General features: G+C 48.9%; 1 protein-coding gene across 1 annotated transcript; it reads left to right on the plus strand.

Moving 5' to 3' along the window:
• The first annotated feature begins 9,691 nt into the window (after window positions 1-9,691).
• On the plus strand, window positions 9,692-12,293 carry LOC122943904. Its single transcript, XM_044302022.1, has 2 exons — window positions 9,692-9,958; window positions 10,017-12,293. The coding sequence occupies exon 2, from the start codon at window positions 10,024-10,026 to the stop codon at window positions 11,491-11,493; it is 1,470 nt and encodes a 489-aa protein (XP_044157957.1). The 5' UTR covers window positions 9,692-9,958; window positions 10,017-10,023; the 3' UTR covers window positions 11,494-12,293.
• The last annotated feature ends 12,367 nt before the right edge of the window (window positions 12,294-24,660 follow it).

Consider the following 24,660-nt stretch of genomic DNA (forward strand, 5'->3'; position numbering starts at 1 on the left):
TTTTAAATGTAATTACTCTGTATGCTATATGGAAAAACGGAAACAGAACCGGAAACACTACTGAAACAAAAAATGGCAAAAAGGGATCCGTTAAAAACGGCCCGCAAAACACTGAAAAAGCCATACGGTCGTGTGCATGAGCCCTAAGGAGAAAGTGACTAGTTGTCCAGGTGTCTGAATGCTGCGGGACTGCGATACCCGGGACCACATGACCTGCAAATATCTTCTAACCCAAGGAAAGTGCAGCCGTCCGTCTGACTGAAGAAGTCATATCTGTCTTGGAATTAATAAGGATCCTGACGAAGTTTCTCCAGATTGAGGCCTCTTGCACACGACCGTATGTATTTTGCGGTCCGCAAAAAATTGATCTGCAAAAAATACGGATGACATCCGTGTGCATTCCACGAAACAGCTGGCCCCTAATAGAACAGTACTATCCGTGTCCGTAATCCGAACAATAATAGGACATGTTCTATTTTTTTGCCGAACGGAAATATGGAATCGGAATGCACACTGAGTGCCTTCCGTTTTTTTGCAGACCCATTGAAATGAATGGGTCCGTATACGGTCCGCAAAAAAAAACCTGAACGGAATATGTTTGTGTGCATGAGCCCTAAGGCTCAGCTGTTCACCGTTGTTACTGATTGTGCTGGGATTTCCTGCTGCGAGAGAGACAGGCAGAGCTGCTTCAACTGTATGGGAAGAGAAGAATATACCAACCCCACCCTAGAAGAGCTAGAAAATTGTCAGCCACCATACTCCTAGAACAATGGAGACGGCAAACGAGGGGGGTGGGGTCTATAAACAGGGGAGGGCGTGTCCTATACAAATAGGAGGGGAATAAGGAAATACATTTTCATGGGGAACTACATAACCCCTTTTTTGTTCTAGTATCGATATAAGGAGGGCAGAACTTGCAGCCCATAGATGTGGAGGACGACAGGTGAGTATATTTACTTGACTGACACGGGGGCAGCTCGGGGCCTCCATGAGAACAGCTGAGTACTAGAGATGAGCCAATCAATTTGTCTCATTAACTAGGCTTCAGCACCTGTGACGGGGCGTCCCCAAAGTTGAGGACGCTCCTCCACCATTTGATTGACATGGGCGGACATCTAGGCCGGCCCTGCCAATCTTACGCGCTGGTCCGAGTAGCAGCACATGCGCAGAGGCTCTGCTTCTGCTACTGGATTAGAGACCCCACGTGCGCCGCTACAAGGCCTAGATGTCGGCCTGCTTAATGAGACGAATGGATTCGCTCATGTTTACGGGGCACAATATCAGGCATACAGGGCTGCGTATGGTATTATGACCAGTTACACTGCAAATCTGCCAACCCCTTGAGGAACATGAGATAAAAGGACAGATGGCTGTGAATTTTGTGCAAGTTCTATAAAAAAAAAACTGTGCCCCAACTGATTTAGCAGGAACTGCAGCAAAAAAATGTTGCAAAATTAGCCAGTGTGAACTCACACATGCGGCTCCGTTAAAGCGAGTGGGTCCGCATCCGATTTGCAAAAAATGCGGATCGGATGCGAACAAAAAATAAGTTTGTGTGCATGAGCCCTAAGTGTGCCAGCACCAAAACCGCTAATAAATCTGCACTATTTATCGTTCTTGCGCCTTCTTTTGTTGGTGTTCATGGTTTTTGTTGCAAATTGTTTATGTTAACAACCCCGTGGGGAAAACCCGCTATATCTAAGGTGCGGAATAGCCCCCCAAAAAATTGACATGGTGTGGATTTCAGGTCAGTTTCCGCACAGAGATTTGGTTATTAGCACTGCAGTTTGTTCACGTGGAAAAACCGCAGGTAATCTGCATGGCGCGCAGGCAGCCTTATGGTCGCGCTCTGGGTGCCGTTTCATTATAACAGTTTTTTTTAAATCCTTTATTTCTTTTCTATTTTCTTTTCTAATGAGATAATATTCCTGGTGGACGTGAACTTTAAAATTGGTTAATTTCTGATATTTAGATCCTGCAGCGCTTTCATCAGTATGCAAATGTATGCGCGTCATGTCAGTAAGAGAGCGACGTAATTAATTAGTAAATTAAATATGGGTCATGGTGACACAGAGAGAAAAGCGAACACTGCTCATCAGTATATTTGGAGCCAATGAGCTATTTCGGTAACAATGTCCGATCTGCTTTCTGCTGTTCAGTGCAATGTACGGTCTATTGCTCCCTGTTATCAGCCATCCCGGGGTGCAGAGAAGAGGACTGTAGTGCTGCTGTCCTCCAGGTATAATGCCCTGGATTCTGGACTGATGTGCAGTGTCTGGCATAAACTATACAATGACCCCAGCTGAGAGTCCCCAATGTCTTCTCCACAAGAGAAGGGGCTGAGCTGCCGTAACTCGGCACAAATTCATTTTTGTGGTCAGGTTTAGGGGTCCGATCTTGGGTCTAAACCAGTTTTGAGGTCTGGGGTGAAATTAATTCTAGAGATCTGGTTTCAGCTCCGGCCTCAGATTAATTTGAGGGATCTGGTCTGGAGTCTGAATTAATTTTAGGGGCTGGACTGAGGTCTGATTAATTATAGGAGTTTTGTGGGTAAGATTAAATGTAGGGGTCTGGGGTCTGATTGATTTAAGGGGTTTGGTCTGTGGTCTAAATACATTTTTGAGGTCGGATTTACGAGTCCGATCTGGGCACGGATTGAGTTTAGGGGCGTGGGGTCAAATTCATTGTAGATATTTGGTCTCAGATTAATTTTAGCGCGAGGTCTGGTCTGGAGTTTGAATTCATTTTAGGGGCTGGTCTAAGGTCTGATTCGTTTTAGGGGTTTTATGGGTCAGATTTAAGGGGTTTTAGGGGTCTGAATACATTTTTGAGGTCGGGTTTAGGAGTCTGATTGAGTTTATGGGTCTGATCTGGGGTCTGAATGAGTTTTTGGGTCTGGTGTTAACTTAACTCTAGAGATCTGGTCTCAGATAAATTTTAGGGGCCAGTCTAAGGTCTGATTAGTTTTAGGGGTTTTAAGGGTCAGATTTAATGTAGAGGTCTGATTGATTTTAGAGATATGGTCTCAGGTCATTCATTTTAGTGGTCAGAATAAATTTTTGAGGTCGGGTTTAGGAGTCTGAGTGAGTTTATGGGTCTGGTCTGGAGTCGGAATTAAGTTTAGGGATTGTTTTTTAGGTCGGATTAGCTTTAGGGGTTTTGTGGGTCAAATTAAATGTAGAGGTCTGATTGATATGGTCTGGGGGCATTCATTTTAGGGGTCTGACTACATTTTTTAGGTCGGGTTTAGGAGTCTAATTGAGTTTATGGGTCTGATCTGGGGTCTGAAGGAGTTTTTGGATTACGGTAAATGTAGAGGTCTGATTGATATGGTCTGGGGTCATTCATTTTAGGGGTCTGAATACATTTTTTAGGTCGGGTTTAGGAGTCTAATTGAGTTTATGGGTCTGATCTGGGGTCTGAAGGAGTTTTTGGATTACGGTAAATGTAGAGGTCTGATTGATATGGTCTGGGGTCATTCATTTTAGGGGTCTGAATACATTTTTGAGGTTGGGAATAGGAGTCTGATAGAGTTTATTGGTCTGATCTGGAGTCGGAATTTATTTTAGGGATTTTTTTTAAGGTCGGATTAGCTTTAGGGGTTTTATGGGTCAGATTTAATGTAGAGGTCTGATTGATTTTAGAGATATGGTCTCGGGTCATTCATTTTAGGGGTCTAAATACATTTTTGAGGTCGGGTTTAGGCGTCTGAATGAGTTTATGGGTCTGGTCTGGAGTCTGAATTAATTTTAGGGATTGTTTTTTTAGGTCAGATTAGTTTTAGGGATTTTGTGGGTCAGATTAAATGTAGGGGTCTGGGGTTTGAATTCATTTTAGGATGTGAATGGTTTTATGGGTCTGATCTGGGGTCTAAAGGTGTTTAGGTGTCTGAAAGAGTATTAGGGTCTTACTTTTGGGGGTTCGATTTGAATCTCCTTCTTGCTAACAAATACAAAAATTTAGATTTAAACAATTTTATAAAGTTTGTGAAATGTAAAGACGACATCTTTCTTGTTAATTTGTCACCTGGCCACAGACCCAAGTACTAGTAACAGGAGCTAAACCAGCAGGAACCACGGTATAACATAACTAACAGAACTCTGAATGCAGCACTGGAGGTGACTAGCAGCATCCCAAGTAAACCCTGTAAAAAATCCCTACTTCTCAACCCTTTTACAGATTTTGCACTGGGGCCGGGGACTTCAAGTTACTTCTGTGCTACCTAAGATGTATCAGAAATCTCATTGTCTTCTATTTTCTATAACTCAAATCTCATGTCCCCCTCCCCCGAGTGATTTATATATATTTTGTCCTAATTGACTCTAGCTCCATGGTCAGACAGATGACTGATAGAGGCGGGCAGCAGCTCCCCACAATGCTATGCTCACAATTAGCTGTAATTCATGCTGCTGTTATAGTCATGGCCATTGACATCCTCTTGGCTTCACAACATCATAACATCTCGAAAACATCAGTAAGTCATTTCTCCTGAGTGAGCCAGACCGGGTACAACTGTGGTTTGTCAGAGATGGATGCTATTTGTATCCTCAAGGCCTTTTGTCAGGATATGACTTTACCACCGCACAGAAAATAAGCAAATGCTTGTGGGCCCTAGAGATGAGGGGCCCCTTGCTGGCCACATGCCAAATGACTAAAGGGGAGGACACAGCAGCTGCGCAGCGGGTTCATCTGTAGAGCAGCAGCTGTAGTGTGCAGTGGGGTTCTGTGGGCTGACGGGCGTACAGCTTAGCAGTGTGAGGAGGCCACGTGTAGCGGTATGACGAAACATGGCTTAGCGGTATGACGAGTGGAGCTTAGCTGTGCAATGGGGGCCGCAGAAATGCCAAATCTGCACTTCAGCATCTGGCACTGCGAAGTGCTATAAATAAGACTTGTGACTCTAACAGTTCTTTAGGGGCTGTGACCTTTTTTTGAAGCAGCTGATTGGTTGATCATGTCACCTGACATACAGTACTGTGGACAGAGCCCTCCCCTGCAGATCCAGCCTCATTCAGACACAAGACAATCCTTCAGACACACACAGAAAAAACGAATTAAAGAAGCGTCATTTATCTGAATGTCCTCAAGGAAATCATATCATAAACCAATGCAAATGTCACCCCATGAACCTGTGACAGATGCACCAGACAATAGTGCTGCGCAAATGCATGAGAATTTAGCCCAGTTTAGTTGTACATGTTGGAGCATTTTCAGTGAAACCTGAAATATTGAAAATTTTGTGGACGCCTTAGAAATTCCAAGCAAGGAACTGATCTACCCCTAAAGTTAAAGACAGTAAGCATGGCAAAAACATGCAAAAAACAAAACAAAAAAGTGGTTGTGCAAGGGTTTAAACTGTTAGACTGGGTCCCTGCCGCCCCCTGCTGGTTCACACTCTTTACATAGCAGGATTTGGATGTAAAGTAGTGTTACGTGCCGTTACATTGTATCTTATTCCCCCTCCTGTCTATCCAGAGCTACAGAGACTGGACATTCACCCCGGTGATCACCCACCCAGTTATTTAAAGGGTCTTCTCTTTACTGGGTACTTTTTTAATTGGGGGAAATACTCTTACAGATTCCTATCATCAGACATGGGTGACATGACCATTTTTTTTACTGCGGACTGTCACACAGCTTTCCTCAAACCAAGCAAAGCTATAAATCTAAATTTATAGAATTATATCCATCTCTTGCTATCTGTATCCATGATTATCTCATGTGTCAGTCCCCACTGTAGTTCTGGCATTCTATTCCTGTAACAAAACTTGCAAAAATAAATGGTCAGCATCTGTCATGCTCGTTCATATCATTAGTCGGCACCCACCATTTGCAGTAAATGTCCTACACTAGCAGCCATCCAAACACTCTATTGTAAGGCCAGCCGTACTTTCTCTGATTATTGTGCTCAGTCACCAGTCCACATTCTGATTATAATAAACTCATGCTTTACACTTCAGCTTTGCTTGTTTAGATGACTACTGTGTATAAATGCAAGCTCAGCAGGAAGCCGATGCATGAGCAGATGATATCTATTACTCCAAGGACAGACTGATCAGAAACTTCATTACCTCATTTGGTGTATGTCCTAAAATGTCTACCTTTCAGCTCCACTTTATTTTGTTATTCTTTTTAACCTAACTAGGTCGAAAAGTGGCTGGAGATCTGTTCCTGTGATCCACAAATCCAAATCCCCTGCATTGTTAAGGGGAAATAACATTGTGTCTGCATGCAGTAACCACCAGGGGGCGCTCAGGAGATCACTGTATACTGCTGATACAATAAGCTCCCTCTAGTGGCGGCTCTTGGAACCTAGAATTTTATGCAGAAGAAAATCAGAACTCCAACCAATATAAAGAAACATTTAGTAAGTAATGTAAAGCACAGATTGCTGGACTGAAAATCACCATAGAGTTAACAGGTGGACATTCAAGTAAATTCTTAGTATTTTTTTTACGTAGCACTACAATGAAGTAACAGGCCGCAGATCAGAACCATTAAGCCCAGTGCAGAGAGCAGGGAAAGCGTGTTGGCCACAGATCAGTAACCTCTTTCCAACAGACTGACTTATAACTCCAGACCAGAGGAGATCAACTTTATAAGATATCTGCTCAAAATCCAGGATCTGGAGGACGTGTGTCCTGTCAGCCGCTCACCATTTTCCAGGTCCTGCATCTCATTTACAATTGAATTAAATCCAACCCTGCTCCCTTCCACTGCTCAAGCCAAGTGTCTGTGAAAGATGCAATTAGATCTGTCACACCTTACCTTCATGTGCTCCATGTGATGAGAAGCAGACAGGATGCACTTGTCTTCTTCTTAGCCGTTAATATGCACTGCACTCTAATATGGATGTTCCCTGTCACCGCCATATCCTGCAATCAGAGCACAGAGGACGCGGAGAGACTAAGTGGGGATAAGTGTAAAGCTAGTAATGTTACTTTAGGTGAAATTACCATTTAATTCTTGCTACTTTGTATTCACTCTATAAGTGACTATATGAAATGATTAAAAAACCCTTTTATCCTGTACTGATCCTGAGTTACATCCTGTATTATACTCCAGAGCTGCACTCACTATTCTGCTGGTGCAGTCACTGTGTACATACATTACTTATCCTGTACTGATCCTGAGTTACATCCTGTATTATACTCCAGAGCTGCACTCACTATTCTGCTGGTGCAGTCACTGTGTACATACATTACTTATCCTGTACTGATCCTGAGTTACATCCTGTATTATACTCCAGAGCTGCACTCACTATTCTGCTGGTGCAGTCACTGTGTACATACATTACTTATCCTGTACTGATCCTGAGTTTTACAGCCAGACACGGAGGCTCCTATTGCTTTCTCCTTCTTTACTTTCCACCAATAGCAGCAAAGGAGAAATTAACATAATCAAAACAACCAAGGCCCCTCCCCTGACAGATCCTATAATAAGCAGTGTCCTCTTCATAACTTCCTCTTTCTTTGCTGCTCCACCAAAGATAAGTTGTCTTTATTTATTCTGTTGTGTGATTTAGATTGAAGGCTATTTATGTCTTTGCATGGTATTTTCATGTTGGCCGAGTATATATATATATTCTGTGCTGATCTGTAACAGGGTTTCCCCCTTTTCCCTTCATTTGTGGGATTTTTGCGCAGTTTTTGCTCTATCCTCTGTACGCCTATTGCGGTCTTCTGCTGGGGTTCGTTTCCCCCTCCCTCTCTTTCCCCTCGGCCTAGGCATCGACGCTGTTTCCCAGACATTTTATCTGTGGGGTTTGTTTTTGAACCCCCTCTTCTCGCCGCTCCGATTCCTCCCTGCTGGCCTCCGTCGGCATAGGCTTCAACGGCGCTTCCCTTTGGCTTCCCGCGGCTCCGAGATCTCGCGAGATCTCGGCGGCCATCTTGGGAGTCCCCGCCCGTCCTCTCGCGGGATTTCGGAGCGCTCTTCAGTTGCCTCACTGCTCCTCTCATCTCCGGATCGGCTCCTACCTCTCTGCGGCGCTTGGGGTGATTAACCCCTGCTTAGGTTCATTTTCGGCCACAGTTTAGGCTCTGTTAGTCTGGGTACAGTAGGGGATCCCATCTATTATTCTGATAATACTACCAGCCATATTTAATCGAGATCATGTCCTCAGACCGCTCCCCCTCCGGGCCTAATCCCCCCCCACCATCGGGGGACCCCGGTTTGCCAGTCATGAGCACACAGGCCCTGGAGCTACAACGCTCAGTGTCTAGTGCCATTATAGAGGCCATGGGATCCATGTCCTCAATGATCTCTCAGACCATTTCTCAGGCCTTATCTGCCCATGTTCCGGGCCCCTCTAATTTAATGCCTGCACCCAATAACCCGCAGCCTGCCATTGAACCTCCTGCCCAGGAGAATTTGATTGGTGTGATCCAAGCCTCCCAGGATGGCGCGCTTAGATCGCGCAAAAGAGCCTTACCGCGCCAGGCAGAAAGGGCGCGAACGTGGAAAAGTGCTAGAGCACAAACTTATGATATAGATTCTGAGAACGAATCTGACATGGAGGCTTATGCGGAGGCAGATGACCACTCTGATGGAGAGTTGGAGAAGGAACAGGAGTTTCCAGGCACCTCAGGCCCTAGGCCTTCCACATCTGGGTCCGTGGGCGCATCCACCTCTGCCCCGAACACGGCTTCTAGCCTGGTGGATCCCTCTGGCAACCCTCTATTTGACCCTGATGCCCTCCACCACCCTAGGTGGAACACTGGGTGCGCCGTCCTCTCAGCAAAGAGGCGCGCAGTAAACTCCGTGCGGAATGCCCCAGACCATTAATCCCTAACAAGGTCTGCGAAACGCCAGCTGTGGATCAAAAGATGACGCAGTTTTTGGCCAAAACCGGCTGGAATCCCCGTAAGGGGCTAGATTCCGCTATAAAGAGTTGTCAGGACAAGCTCCTTGACATTTTTGGCCCCCTCGCCAAAATTTTTGAGATGGCCGAATCGGCCAAAGTGGACGGCTCTCCGGTTGACCCGGAGGAGCTTACTGGCTGGATTCAAAGAGCCATTTGCATTGCGGGCAGCACTAACTCCTCCCTGTCCATTGAAAGGCGTAAAGCCATCCTTTTTAAAATCGACCCAAAATTGGCCAACTTGGCACTCACTGAGACAGGGAAGGAGGCTCAGGGTCAACTGTTCGGGGATTCCTTCATTAAGGACCTCAGCAGGTACGTTGGAGCATTTACCGCATTGGACAAGGCCCAGTCATCCATGAAAAGGGTATTTCAGGGACGGGTCTCCACTAGGGCCGGCAGTGGTAGGGGCCGTCTGTCCGGCCGCTCCAGTTATCAAGCCCGCAGCTCGGGCAGAGGCTCCTTCAACCAGAGGCCTCCTTTCCAGGACCAAAGGAATCCCCCCTCGTTCTTCCCGGCCAGAGGCGGCCAATGGCGTTCCAGGTCGGTCAGAGGGAATCCGAGCTACAGAAAATCTTTCGGTAAGTCTTTCCCCAGTGGGGACTTCTTCCACCCCTCGCGTAGGGGGCAGACTCCGTCTATGTTCCCACGTTTGGTCCAACATCACATCAGACCCATGGGTGCTGATCACTGTGCAGGGGTTCCACATAGAACTTACGGGTTCCCCAGATTTCGTCCTTTCTCCCCTGCCCCTGGCGCTACCGGACAGGGAGCTAGTGGACGTAGAACTTTTTTCCCTCTTGCACAAGGGTGCGATAGAGAGGGCCCCTCCTACCCGAAGGGGCGTTCTCAGCCACATTTTTCTAGTTCAGAAAAAAGGGGGTCAATTTCGTCCAGTCATAAATCTCCGTGCACTGAACTCTGTGGTGCGCTACCGCCACTTCAAGATGGAGGGGATTCACCTCCTTCGGGACTTGCTGATTCCAGGGGACTGGATGGTGAAGCTGGATCTCAAAGATGCCTATCTGACGGTTCCGGTGGCCTCCTCCTCCAGGGACCTTCTTCGCTTCCTGTGGAAGGGCGAAGTGTGGCGCTTCACTTGCCTACCGTTCGGCCTTTCCTCGGCGCCTTGGTGCTTCACCAAGTTACTGCGCCCAGTCATGGCCTGGCTGCGGAGTCGGGGGGTGCGTCTTGTCATATACTTGGACGACATCCTCATTATGCACCAAGATCAGCAGTCTCTGCTACAACACCTCCAGTGGACCTCGGATCTGCTGACGAGTCTGGGTTTTCTACTCAATCTCGAGAAATCCTGTCTCACGCCGTCTCGGCGTATGGAGTTTCTGGGCTTCACGGTGGACTCTGTCGCGGAATCCCTCAGTCTTCCTGCGGAGAAGTTACGGACGATACGCAAGGAGTTGAGACATGCTCTCTCTACTCCCTCCCTATCACTACGCCATCTGGCTCGCATCATTGGGCTATTAGCCTCCTCTATCCAGGCAGTCTTTCCCGCTCCACTCCATTATCAGGGTTTACAGCGTCTGAAGATCGCCCACCTCCGTGCCGGGGCCTCGTTTGCGGACGCGGTGGTTCTGGATCAGGAAGCTCAGGAGGAACTCCGTTGGTGGTTGAGCAATTTGGAAGCCTGGAACGGCAGAGCAATTTTCGGATTCCAACCGGAATTCACGGTGGAGTCGGACACGAGTCTCCAGGGCTGGGGGGCCCACTGCGAGGGTATCTCCACTGGCGGTCGATGGTCGGAGTCCGAGACCCGTTTTCACATCAACGCTCTGGAACTTCTAGCGGGTTCGTTCGCCATCAGGAGTTTCACCAAGGGCATAGCTCATGCATGCATCCGTCTACGCATGGACAACGTGTCGGCGGTCCGATACGTCAATCATCTAGGCGGCACTCAATCGGCCACCTTAGCCCGACTGGCGAAGGAGTTCTGGTCCTACTGTCTGTCCAGGGACATCATGGTTCAAGCGGAGTACCTGCCGGGTCTCCACAACTACCGAGCGGATTGGAGCTCCCGATGCTTCACGGACGGCAGCGACTGGAGGTTGAATCCGGAGATGTTCTCCATGATCTCGGACACCTGGGGTCCTTGTTCCATAGACCTCTTCGCGTCCCGTCTCAACGCTCACCTGCCCAGGTTCTTCAGCTGGCGTCCGGATCCGGAGGCAGAGGCGGTGGATGCGTTTCTCCAGGACTGGTCTGCAGCCCTACATTACGCATTTCCGCCGTTCGCCATGATTCCGAGGATGCTGTTACAGACTCGTCGTCAGGCGGCGGAATTGGTGGTGGTAATTCCCTTCTGGGGGTCTCAAGCCTGGTACCCGATTATCCTGGAACTCCTGGTGGATGTGCCTCTCCTACTCCCGACGCAGACGGATCTCCTCCAGGACCCGCTGGGTGCCCCACATCCTCTCCTGGTCGACGGCTCCCTTCAACTTCTGGCGTGCCGAATCTCAGGACTCCAGGCGAGGTCGAGGGAGTTTCGGAGGCAACTAGACGCCTCCTGGACAACGCTTGGGCTCCCGGCACCCGAAAATCTTACCGGGCAGCTTGGGGATCTTGGGTTGGCTGGTGCATGGAACGGGACCTGGATCCCGTTTCGGCGTCTGTGACCCATTTATTGCAATTCCTGACGTCTCTTTTTGAAGCAGGGAAAGCTTATCGGACCATCAATGTGTTCCGTTCCGCGATTTCCTCGACTCATCAGGGTTTTGATGGCGTTCCTGTTGGTCAACACCCTTTGGTGTCTCGGCTTTTGCGTGGCTCGCGTTTGGCTCGGCCTCCTCGGCCGCGTTTCACCGCTACGTGGGATGTCTCCCTGGTCCTGTCTTTTCTCTCTTCCTGGCCCGACAACGCGTCTCTTTCCCTCCGTCAGCTGTCGGCCAAATTGCTGACTCTTTTTTGCCTCATTTCCTGTAAGAGGGTCTCAGATGTTAGGGCTCTGGATCATGATGCCAGGTCCTTTACGCCCGAGGGTGTGACTTTTAACATCACACGGCGTACCAAGACCAATATTCGGTCGGTGTCCTATCCCAGTTTTCCGTCTTCTCCGGCGCTCTGTCCTGTAGTTTGCCTGCGGGAATATGAGTTGCGCACTCGGTCTCACCGTTCTGCGGACACTCCGCAGCTTTTCCTTTCTATTCGCCATCCCTTTGGCCCGGTGACCAGTCCCACGTTGGCGCGATGGATGAAGTGGGTCATGTCCCTTTCCGGGATTGATACGACGATCTTTACCGCTCACTCGGCCAGGGGCGCGGCTGCTACTGCCCTGGCGGTTTCGGGGGCTCGTTTGGAGGACATTCTGCATCTGGCTGACTGGTCTAGGGCCACGACGTTCACAGAATTTTATTTCCGTCCTCCTACTCACGTGTTTTCAGCTATTATTGAGCAGCTTTGAACTTGCAATACGAAGCCTCCGTGTCTTGCTGTAAAACCTAATGATTTTCCTATTTCATGACGTAAAGTCATAGTTTTATTAAAGACACGGAGGCGAGTATTGCCCGCCCTAGGTTTCTCTTGCCCCCCCCCCCGGTTGTTATGTTATTATTGTTATTGACTGTTCGACTGTATTTTATTGTTATTTATGACGTTTGCCGTTCAGTTTTATTATGGTTGTTTCAGCGACCTCTTTGATGTGCGACCGTTATAGGGTCGAGATTGCGCATTTTGTACCCATGTGCTTACACTGGCTATATTATTTGTTCTGTTTCAGGTTGAGAATTCCTTGGCAGATGGCGTTCCGTGTTGTTCCAGGTTTCCTGAGATGTTAGCCATGTTGGCTTGAGTTCTTCAGTTGGAGGGACCAGAAGGGTCGGTGCCGGTTCCAGTTCCAGTTCGGTTCGTTTTCGGTTATGGTTGGCGGTTGGTGTCGTGGATTCAAAGAAAGAGGAAGATATGAAGAGGACACTGCTTATTATAGGATCTGTCAGGGGAGGGTCCTTGGTTGTTTTGATTATGTTAATTTTTCCTTTGCTGTTATTGGTGGAAGTAAAGAAGGAGATAGCAATACTCGCCTCCGTGTCTTTAATAAAACTATGACTTTACGTCATGAAATAGGAAAATCATTAAGTTACATCCTGTATTATACTCCAGAGCTGCACTCACTATTCTGCTGGTGCAGTCACTGTGTACATACATTACTTATCCTGTACTGATCCTGAGTTACATCCTGTATTATACTCCAGAGCTGCACTCACTATTCTGCTGGTGCAGTCACTGTGTACATACATTACTTATCCTGTACTGATCCTGAGCTACATCCCGTATTATACTCCAGAGCTGCACTCACTATTCTGCTGGTGGAGTCACTGTGTACATACATTACTTATCCTGTACTGATCCTGAGTTACATCCTGTATTATACTCCAGAGCTGCACTCACTATTCTGCTGGTGCAGTCACTGTGTACATACATTACTTATCCTGTACTGATCCTGAGCTACATCCTGTATTATACTCCAGAGCTGCACTCACTATTCTGCTGGTGGAGTCACTGTGTACATACATTACTTATCCTGTACTGATCCTGAGTTACATCCTGTATTATCCTCCAGAGCTGCACTCACTATTCTGCTGGTGCAGTCACTGTGTACATACATTACTTATCCTGTACTGATCCTGAGTTACATCCTGTATTATACTCCAGAGCTGCACTCACTATTCTGCTGGTGCAGTCACTGTGTACATACATTACTTATCCTGTACTGATCCTGAGTTACATCCTGTATTATACTCCAGAGCTGCACTCACTATTCTGCTGGTGCAGTCACTGTGTACATACATTACTTATCCTGTACTGATCCTGAGTTTTACAGCAAGACACGGAGGCGAGTATTGCTTTCTCCTTCTTTACTTTCCACCAATAGCAGCAAAGAAGAAATTTACATAATCATAACAACAAAGGCCCCTCCCCTCTCAGATCCTATATCAATCGGCTCCTCTTCAGAATCCTCCTCTTTCTTTGCTGCTCCACCAGCTAAGTGCACCTGCATTTTCTCTTGTCATGTTGCTATATTGCTGTTTTTTCTTATAGGATTGTTTGTCTGCGCTGCTTTCATCTAGGGTGACTAACCCTTATGTGCAGCGCTTCCTGGTGGGTTTTTTCCCCACAGTTTTTTATCCCCCTTTAGGTTCTGTATTTGCCTTCAGTTCTCACTGTCCCCATTTTGGCCTGTTTTTTATTTTCATCCCCTTACCACACTCCGTTTCTGCGCAGCGTTTCCCCTTCCCGACCGCTTGTCTCTACATCGGGAGGCGGGGCCTCCCTCCCCGTCTTCCTCGCTTCGGTCTGCCCGCGATTCGGGCCTTGCTCCCCGGCCGGCCGCGAGATCTCGGCGGCCATATTGGATGACGCGATTGTCCCGCGAGATCTCGGCGGCCATTTTCGGTTTCTTGGCCGCGATTTCTCGTGGGCAGTTCATACCCAGCGTTCCCTGCTTGCTGCTCCTGCCGCCCTCGTTCTTCTAGCTGTGACCCCTGTATTTGGTATTTTGCGCTTGCACTGCTAGTTCTTTGCTTAGCTACCTCCCCCTTACTTGCGGCCAGTTAGTTTCAGGTCTGATTACCTCATAATATCCCACCCTGCCCAGTCTCCCACTAATGCCCCCCCCCTCTTCTCCTGAGGATCATAGGGCACCTGGGGAGGGTGCACAGGCACAGGCTTTTCAGCGCTCTGTGTCTGATGCTATCATGGCAGCCATGGGCTCCATGACAACTTTACTGTCCCAGAGCATTACCTAGGCGCTATCTGCGCAGCCTACAAGAGTAGCTCTGCAGGATACCCAGAACACACCGCAGCCTACCTGTATTGAGCCTCCTGTTTCACAGGAGAACTTGACTGGTGCGCATCCTGCCACCCAAGGTAACGTGCATAGTTCACGTAAAAGGGCCTCATCACGCCAGGCAGAACGGGCGCGAACATGGAAATGCGCTAGAGCACAATCCCCTAATATGTCTGACTCAGACAGAGCATCGGACGAGGAGGCTTTTGCGGATGTGGATTATGTGTCAGAGGAGGATATTTCTCCCCCAGTTGAGGGCCCCTCGGTTTCCGCTCCTGCGGCCTCCTCTGCCAAGGACGTTGCGTCCTCCTCCGCCATGAGTCGGTCAGACATTCTGCTGGACTCAGCGGGTGTACCTACGTTCAACCCCCGACACTTTGCATCACCCTAGATCGGCGGAGTGGCTTCCCACTGAACATGTGGGTAGCTATTTGGAGCACTGGGTGTGTCGCCCCCATAGCCGTGAAACACAGAACAAACTTAGGGCCGAGTGCCCCAGGCCACTAGTCCCCAATAAGGTGTGTGACACCCCTGTGGTGGACCCCAAGATGTCTCAGTTTTTGGCCAAAACTGGTTGGAACCCTTAAAAGGGCCTGGGCTCAGCCCTGCGCAGCTGCCAGGATAAAGTGCTGGATATCTTCGGCCCGCTGGCCAAGATTTTCGAACTAGCTGAGGTGGCTAGGACTGAGGGCTCCCCTATTGACCCTGAAGAGTTGCGGGGTTGGACCCAAAGGGCGGTCTGCATCGCCGGGAATGCCAACACCGCTTTGGCAATCGAAAGGCGTAAGGCCATTTTGTTTAAAATTGATCCCAAGTTGTCAAATTTGGCGCTCACAGAAGCGGGCAAGGACGCCCAGGGTCTCCTGTTCGGCGATTCCTTTATTAAAGATATGGGGCAATTTGTTGGCACCTTCACCGCGCTAGACAAGGCCCAATCATCCATGCGCAGGGTATTTCAGGGACGGGTCTCTAATCGGGCCGGCAGTAGCAGGGGCCGCCTGTCCGGCCATGCAAACTTTCAGGCCCGTGGCGCAGGTAGAGGTTCCTTTGGTCAGCGACCTCCCTTCAGGATCGACACATCCCATCTCCTTTCTTCTCGACCAGAGGAGGCCAGTGGCGATCTCGCTCCTTCAGAGGCAACCCGACCTCTCGCAGACCCTTCGGTAAGTCCTCCTCTGATTGGGGATTCTATGGCCCCTTGTGTAGGGGGCAGACTCCATCCTTTTTCTCATGTTTGGAGCCTCATCACATCAGACCCATGGGTGCTGACCACAGTCAGGGGTTTTTGTATAGAGCTCACGGGGTTTCGTGCATGCTTCCCCTCCCCCCCCCCTGCCCATACCAATGTTGCGCCCGGATTGCGCACTAGTAGATTCGGAGCCCTGAATACGGTGGTGCGCTACCGTTATTTCAAAATGGAGGGGATTCACCTCCTTCGAGATCTTTTGACGCCAGGAGATTGGATGGTAAAGCTGGATCTAAAAGATGCTTACCTGACAGTCCCGGTAGACCCTCGTTCCAGGGACCTTCTCCGGTTCTTTTGGAGAGGAGGGATCTGGAGGTTCACGTGTCTCCCGTTCGGGTTGTCTTCAGCTCCTTGGTGCTTCACCAAACTGCTGCGTCCGGTCGTGTCATGGTTGAGGAGTCGGAGTGTTCGCCTCATCATTTACCTGGACGACATCCTCCTGATGCACGAATCCAGGGCGGGACTTCGGGAACATCTGCAGTGGGCGGTGGACCTACTGACGGACCTCGGTTTCCTCCTCAACGCGTAGAAATCATGCCTCATCCCATCGCAGAGGATGGAGTTTCTGGGCTTTATGGTGGATTCGATCTCGGAATCCCTCAGCCTCCCAATGACGAAGTTACGTGCGATCCGCAAGGAGTTGAGACATGCTCTTCTTGTCCCTCATCTTTTATTACGCCACCTGGCCCGCATCATTGGACTCTTAGCGTCTTTAATTCAGGCCGTGTTTCCGGCGCCGTTGCACTACCGTGCTCTCCAGAGGCTGAAGATTGCGCATCTTCGGATCGGTGCCTCCTTTGCGGACGTGGTGGTCTTGGTGGTCTTGGACTCGGAAACCCGGGAGGAGCTGCGTTGGTGGATCGCCAATCTGTGTGGAATGGCAGGGCGATCTTCGGCTTCCTTCCGGAGTTGACCATCGAGTCGGATGCGAGACTCATTGCAACGGAGTCTCCACGGGAGGATCTTGGTCGGCGGAGGAGTCTCTCCTCCACATCAACGCCTTGAAGCTCCTGGCCGGTTCCTTCGCGGTCAGGAGTTTCTCCAGTGGGATCGCCAATGCATGCATCAGGCTGCGGATGAACATCGTCTTGGCAGTCCGTTACGTCAACCGGTTAGGAGGTACCCACTCTGCAACCTTGGCGCGGTTAGCCAAGGAGTTTTGGTCGTTTTGCCTCTCCTGGAACATCATGGTGCAGGCGGAATACCTGCCGGGTCTGAGCAACGTCCGCGCGGATTGGAACTCTCGCTACCTGTCGGATGGCAGCGTTTGGCAGTTGGATCCGGAGGTGTTCTCGGCAATTTCGAAAATGTGGGGCCCGATGACCATCGATCTCTTTGCTTCGCGGCTCAACCGGATCCGGAAGCAGTTGGCGTCCGGATCCGGAAGCAGTGGCGGTGGACGCGTTCCTCCAAGACTGGTCGACTTCCCGCCTTTACGCTTTTTCCCTGTTCGCAATGATCCCGCGGACTCTCCTTCAGGTTCGTCGCCATCGGGCGGATTTGGACGTTGCTGGGGATCATAGTGGAGGTACCTGTTCTTCTCCCGTCTCGCGTGGACCTCCTTCGCAACCCTCAGGATCTTCACCATCCTCTCCTGCTCTACGGTTCCCTTCGGCTGTTGGCGTGCTGGATCTCCGGACACCTGGAGCTGTCGATGGCATTTCGGAGGCGACTCGACAGTTACTGGGCAGCGCATGGGCTCCCAGCACCAGAAAGTCTTATCGGGCAGCCTGGAGAAATTGGGCTAGCTGGTGCTTGGAACGGGACTTGGATCCCGTTTCAGCACCTGTAGCTCACCTTTTGCAGTTCCTCACCTCCCTTTTTGAGGCAGGTAAGGCGTACCGGACCCTCAACCTCTTCAGGTCGGCTATTTCCTCTACCCATCAGGGTTATGAAGGCGTCCCTGCGGGTCAACAGCCTTCGGTTTCTCGCCTTTTGAGGGGTTCTCGTTTGGCGCGCCCTCCTCTGCCTCGTTTTTCGACTACCTGGGACGTCTCTCTGGTCCTTTCCTTTTTGTCCTCTTGGCCGGAGAATTCGGCTCTCTCTTTGAGACAGTTGTCCGCTAAATTGTTGGCTTTATTTTGTCTTATTTCTTGCAAACGGGTCTCGTATGTTCGGGCCCTCGACTTTGACGCACGTTCTTTCACTCGGAAGGTGTCACTTTCAACATTTCGCGTCGCACCAAGACTAACATCAATTCTGTCTCCTATCCCAGTTTTCCTTCTGCTCTGATTTTGTGTCCTGTGGCTTGTCTGAGAGAATATGAGTCCAGGACTAGAGCCCATCGTTCTTCGACTGTGTCTCATTTGTTCCTCTCTATTCGCCATCCTTTTGGCCCGGTTTCTAGTCCTACGTTGGCACGCTGGCTTAGGTGGGTCATGTCACTGGCTGGAATTGACACTGCCGTCTTCACCGCGCTTTCCGCCAGGAGTGCCTCTGCTACTTCTTTGGCGGTTTCGGGGGCCCGATTGGAGGACGGTATGCGGTTGGCGGACTGGTCTAATGTTACCACGTTTAGGGAATTTTATTTTCGTCCCCCGTCTCATGTGTTTTCTTCTATTATTGAGCGGCTTTGAACTTGCAATATGAGCCTCCGTGTCTTGCTGTAAAACTCAATGATTTTCCTAGTCTACGACGTAAAGTCATAGTTTTATTAAAGACACGGAGGCGAGTATTGCCCGCCCTGTTCCCGCCCTTGGGTCTCCTCACGGTTTTTTATTGCAGTGGATTTTTTCCTTGTTTTTCTGATGATGGATGTTTTTGTTAATATTGTTATTATTATTGTTGTACCTTTTAGTATTACTGTTATCAGATCTTTGATGCTCTTATTATTTATATTATTATGATTATTATTATTATCGTATATTGTTGGTCTGTCATTTTATCCCTGTCATGTATGTTTGAGTACTGGGATTTCCGGATGTGACAGGTCTTGACGTGTATGTTTCACCTGGGCCTATGGTCTGTTCTCTTTTTCAGGTTGAAGGTCGATTCGGAATTTGGTGCCGTTTTTCTGGCTGAGTTGCCACGGTGTCTATGGTTCTACGTCGTTCTGAGTTTACAGAAGTTAGCCAGGTTGGCTCGATTTTGCAGTTTGGTGGACCTGAATGGTGGTCGTTCCTCGGGTCCAGTTCCGGTTCCAGTTTCAGTTACGGTGTTATGGATGGTGTCGGATACAAAGAAAGAGGAGGATTCTGAAGAGGAGCCGATTGATATAGGATCTGAGAGGGGTGGATCCTTTGTTGTTATGATTATGTAAATTTCTTCTTTGCTGCTATTGGTGGAAAGTAAAGAAGGAGAAAGCAATACTCGCCTCCGTGTCTTTAATAAAACTATGACTTTACGTCATGGAATAGGAAAATCATTAAGTTACATCCTGTATTATACTCCAGAGCTGCACTCACTATTCTGCTGGTGCAGTCACTGTGCACATACATTACTTATCCTGTACTGATCCGGAGTTACATCCTGTATTATACTCCGGAGCTGCACTCACTATTCTGCTGGTGCAGTCACTGTGTACATACATTACTTGTCCTGTACTGATCCTGAGTTACATCCTGTATTATACTCCAGAGCTGCACTCACTATTCTGCTGGTGGAGTCACTTTGTACATACATTACTTATCCTGTACTGATCCTGAGCTACATCCTGTATTATACTCCAGAGCTGCACTCACTATTCTGCTGGTGGAGTCACTGTGTACATACATTACTTATCCTGTACTGATCCTGAGTTACATCCTGTATTATACTCCAGAGCTGCACTCACTATTCTGCTGGTGGAGTCACTTTGTACATACATTACTTGTCCTGTACTGATCCTGAGTTACATCCTGTATTATACTCCGGAGCTGCACTCACTATTCTGCTGGTGCAGTCACTGTGTACATACATTACTTATCCTGTACTGATCCTGAGTTACCTCCTGTATTATACTCCAGAGCTGCACTCACTATTCTGCTGGTGGAGTCACTGTGTACATACATTACTTATCCTGTACTGATCCTGAGTTACATCCTGTATTATACTCCAGAGCTGCACTCACTATTCTGCTGGTGCAGTCACTTTGTACATACATTACTTATCCTGTACTGATCCTGAGTTACATCCTGTATTATACTGCAGAGCTGCACTCACTATTCTGCTGGTGGAGTCACTTTGTACATACATTACATTACTTATCCTGTACTGATCCTGAGTTACATCCAGTATTATACTTCAGAGCTGCACTCACTATTCTGCTGGTGCAGTCACTGTGTGTATACATTACATTACTTGTCCTGTACTGATCCTGAGTTACATCCTGTATTATACTCCAGAGCTGCACTCACTATTCTGCTGGTGCAGTCAATGTGTACATACATTACTTATCCTGTACTGATCCTGAGTTACATCCTGTGTTATACTCCAGAGCTGCACTTACTATTCTGCTGGTGCAGTCACTGTGTACATACATTACTTCTCCTGTACTGATCCTGAGTTACATCCTGCATTATACTCCAGAGCTGCACTCACTATTCTGCTGGTGCAGTCGCTGTGTACATACATTACTTATCCTGTACTGATCCTGAGTTACATCCTGTATTATACTCCAGAGCTGCACTCACTATTCTGCTGGTGCAGTCGCTGTGTACATACATTACTTATCCTGTACTGATCCTGAGTTACATCCTGTATTATACTCCAGAGCTGCACTCACTATTCTGCTGGTGCAGTCACTGTGTACATACATTACTTATCCTGTACTGATCCTGAGTTACATCCTGTATTATACTCCAGAGCTGCACTCACTATTCTGCTGGTGCAGTCACTGTGTACATACATTACTTATCCTGTACTGATCCTGAGTTACATCCTGTATTATACTCCAGAGCTGCACTCACTATTCTGCTGGTGGGGTCACTGTGTACATACATTACTTATCCTGTACTGATCCTGAGCTACATCCTGTATTATACTCCAGAGCTGCACTCACTATTCTGCTGGTGCAGTCACTGTGTACATACATTACATTACTTATCCTGTACTGATCCTGAGTTACATCCTGTATTATACTCCAGAGCTGCACTCACTATTCTGCTGGTGGAGTAACTTTGTACATACATTACTTATCCTGTACTGATCCTGAGTTACATCCTGTATTATACTCCAGAGCTGCACTCACTATTCTGCTGGTGCAGTCACTGTGTACATACATTACTTATCCTGTACTGATCCTGAGTTACATCCTGTATTATACTCCAGAGCTGCACTCACTATTCTGCTGGTGCAGTCACTGTGTACATACATTACTTATCCTGTACTGATCCTGAGTTACATCCTGTATTATACTCCAGAGCTGCACTCACTATTCTGCTGGTGGGGTCACTGTGTACATACATTACTTATCCTGTACTGATCCTGAGCTACATCCTGTATTATACTCCAGAGCTGCACTCACTATTCTGCTGGTGCAGTCACTGTGTACATACATTACATTACTTATCCTGTACTGATCCTGAGTTACATCCTGTATTATACTCCAGAGCTGCACTCACTATTCTGCTGGTGGAGTAACTTTGTACATACATTACTTGTCCTGTACTGATCCTGAGTTACATCCTGTATTATACTCCGGAGCTGCACTCACTATTCTGCTGGTGCAGTCACTGTGTACATACATTACTTATCCTGTACTGATCCTGAGTTACATCCTGTATTATACTCCAGAGCTGCACTCACTATTCTGCTGGTGGAGTAACTTTGTACATACATTACTTGTCCTGTACTGATCCTGAGTTACATCCTGTATTATACTCCGGAGCTGCACTCACTATTCTGCTGGTGCAGTCACTGTGTACATACATTACTTATCCTGTACTGATCCTGAGTTACATCCAGTATTATACTTCAGAGCTGCACTCACTATTCTGCTGGTGTAGTCACTGTGTACATACATTACTTATCCTGTACTGATCCTGAGTTACATCCTGTATTATACTCCAGAGCTGCACTCACTATTCTGCTGGTGCAGTCACTGTGTACATACATTACTTATCCCGTACTGATCCTGAGTTACATCCTGTTTTATACCCCAGAGCTGCACTCACTATTCTGCTGGTGCAGTCACTGAGTACATACATTACTTATCCTGTACTGATCCTGAGGTACATCCTGTATTATACTCCAGAGCTGCACTCACTATTCTGCTGGTGCAGTCACTGTGTACATACATTACTTATCCTGTACTGATCCTGAGTTACATCCTGTATCATACTCCAGAGCTGCACTCACTATTCTGCTGGTGCAGTCACTGTGTACATACATTACTTATCCTGTACTGATCCTGAGTTACATCCTGTATTATACTCCAGAGCTGCACTCACTATTCTGCTGGTGCAGTCACTGAGTACATACATTACTTATCCTGTACTGATCCTGAGGTACATCCTGTATTATACTCCAGAGCTGCACTCACTATTCTGCTGGTGCAGTCACTGTGTACATACATTACTTATCCTGTACTGATCCTGAGTTACATCCTGTATCATACTCCAGAGCTGCACTCACTATTCTGCTGGTGCAGTCACTGTGTACATACATTACTTATCCTGTACTGATCCTGAGTTTTACAGCAAGACACGGAGGCTTCGTATTGCTATCTCCTTCTTTACTGAACCACCAATAGCAGCAAAGAGAAAAAATTTACATACAAGGAACCATAGCAACCAAGGTCCCTCCCCACTGCCCCCTATAATAGGCCGCTCTTCCTCTGTAACTTTCTCTTTCTTTGCTGCTGCCACCAAGTTAAGTACATCTTCTTCTATGCTTTTGTCATTGATGTTTGGTGTCTTTTGCGCTGTCTACCCCAGGGTGACTAACCCTGCTTGCTCGCAGCGCTCACTTTGCCTTATGCGTTCTGCCTATTGCTGGTGTGGATAGTTTAGTTTGCCTTGCGCTTATCACCGCGCTGATTTGCTTCCGGTGCCCCTTCCCCGCGTCTTCCCCCCCTTCATTCCCTTCTCCCCTATCCCAGGGAGGTTCTACCCCAGCCAGTGGGTTTGCGCTTGTATGTCCTACCGTTTTGTCACTTAGGTCCCGGCATCTGGTGGGTGCATTCCTCCGTTTCTAGCTGCGGCATCGTTCCTGGAGCTTCCTGAGCAGTGGGGCAGCGAGATCTTGCGAGATCTCGGCGGCCATCTTGTGGTTGGCGGCCGCGATTCGCGGGCTTTTAGGGGGCGGAGCTACAGCGTCTTTCAGCTCGGTCGGCGGCTCCTGCTCCCTCTGCCAGCTAACACCCAGCGCTTCTCCAAGGCACCTCTCCCTTAGTCAGTGAGTGTCCTATTCGTCCGGTTAGCACTTTAGCTAGGCCAGATTGCAGGTATGTCGGTACCCACTTCCCCTCAGACTGCCGTTAGGCCCCCCTCCCCCCCTGAGGGATCCGGCTCCTCTCATGTGGATGCTCAGGCGCTGGCCCTGCAGCGATCAGTGTCGGATGCGATCATGGCAGCCATGGGCTCCATGTCATCCATCCTTTCTCAGACCATTACTCAAGCCCTGTCCGTCCCACCTCCCATTGTACCTTTGCAGGACCCCATTGCTACACCGCAGCCTACCTCAAATGACTCTCCTATTACAGAGGAGGTTTTGACTGGTGCGCATATTGCCACCCCAGAGACCGTGCTTAGTTCACGGAAGAGGGCCCATTCCCGCCGGGCAGAACGGGCGCGGACATGGAAATGCGCTAGAGCGCAATCTCCGGAATTGTCTGGCTCTGACAGAGCTTCAGACGAGGAGGCATTTGCGGATATGAATTATGAGGCGGAGGAGGATGTCACCCCCCCAGTTCAGGGCCCCTCGGCTGCCGTTGCAGCTACCTCCTCTGCCAGGGATGTGGTGTCCCCTTGTACCGCTTCCCACTCTGTGGCGGTTCTGGATGACGCTGGAGAACCTATGTTCGACCCTGAATCTTTACACCACCCGCGTTCGGCGGAATGGCTCCCCTCCCCTCATGTAGGGGCTTATTTGGAGCACTGGGTGCGTCACTCGCTTTCCCGCGATTCACGCAACAAACTCAGGGCTGAGTGTCCCAGGCCATTGGTTCCTAGTAAGGTGTGCGAGACCCCAATAGTGGATCCCAAGATGGCTCAATTTCTAGCCAAAACTGGCTGGAACTCAAAAAAGGGACTGGATTCAGCGCTCCGCAGCTGCCAGGACAAGATTCTAGATGTCCTCGGTCCACTGACCAAGATCTTGGAGATGGCCGAATCAGCTAGGTGTGAGGGATCCCCAATAGACCACGAGGAATTGCGGGGCTGGGCCCAGAGGGCCATTTGCCTTACCGGTAACGCCAATACATCAGTGGCGATTGAGAGGCGCAAGTCTATCCTATTCAAGATAGACCCTAAGTTAGCTAGCTTGGCGCTCACTGAGGCGGGAAAGGAAGCACAGGGCCTCCTTTTCGGCGAGTCCTTCATTAAGGACATGAGCCGTTTTGTCGGCACCTTTACGGCGCTTGACAAGGCCCAAAGTTCGATGCGCAGGGTGTTTCACGGACGGGTCTCTCATTGGGCCGGCACTGGTAGGGGCCGCCTGTCCGGCCGTGCTAGTTTCCAGGCCCGCGGAGCGAATAGAGGCGCCGGTGGACAAAGGCCACCGTTCCAGGACCAACGTAATCCGTCTCCCTTCTTCGCCTCCAGAGGACAGCAGTGGCGTTCTCGCTCCTTCCGGGGCAACCCCAGCCATCGCAGACCCTTGGGTAAGTCTTCCACA

This window comes from Bufo gargarizans, chromosome 7 (assembly GCF_014858855.1).
Source record: "Bufo gargarizans isolate SCDJY-AF-19 chromosome 7, ASM1485885v1, whole genome shotgun sequence".
NCBI lineage: Eukaryota > Metazoa > Chordata > Amphibia > Anura > Bufonidae > Bufo > Bufo gargarizans.

Excerpts from the sequence above, each read along its gene's own strand:
- LOC122943904 (XM_044302022.1), top strand. The coding sequence starts at position 10,024 with ATGGCCTGGCTGCGGAGTCGGGGGGTGCGTCTTGTCATATACTTGGAC.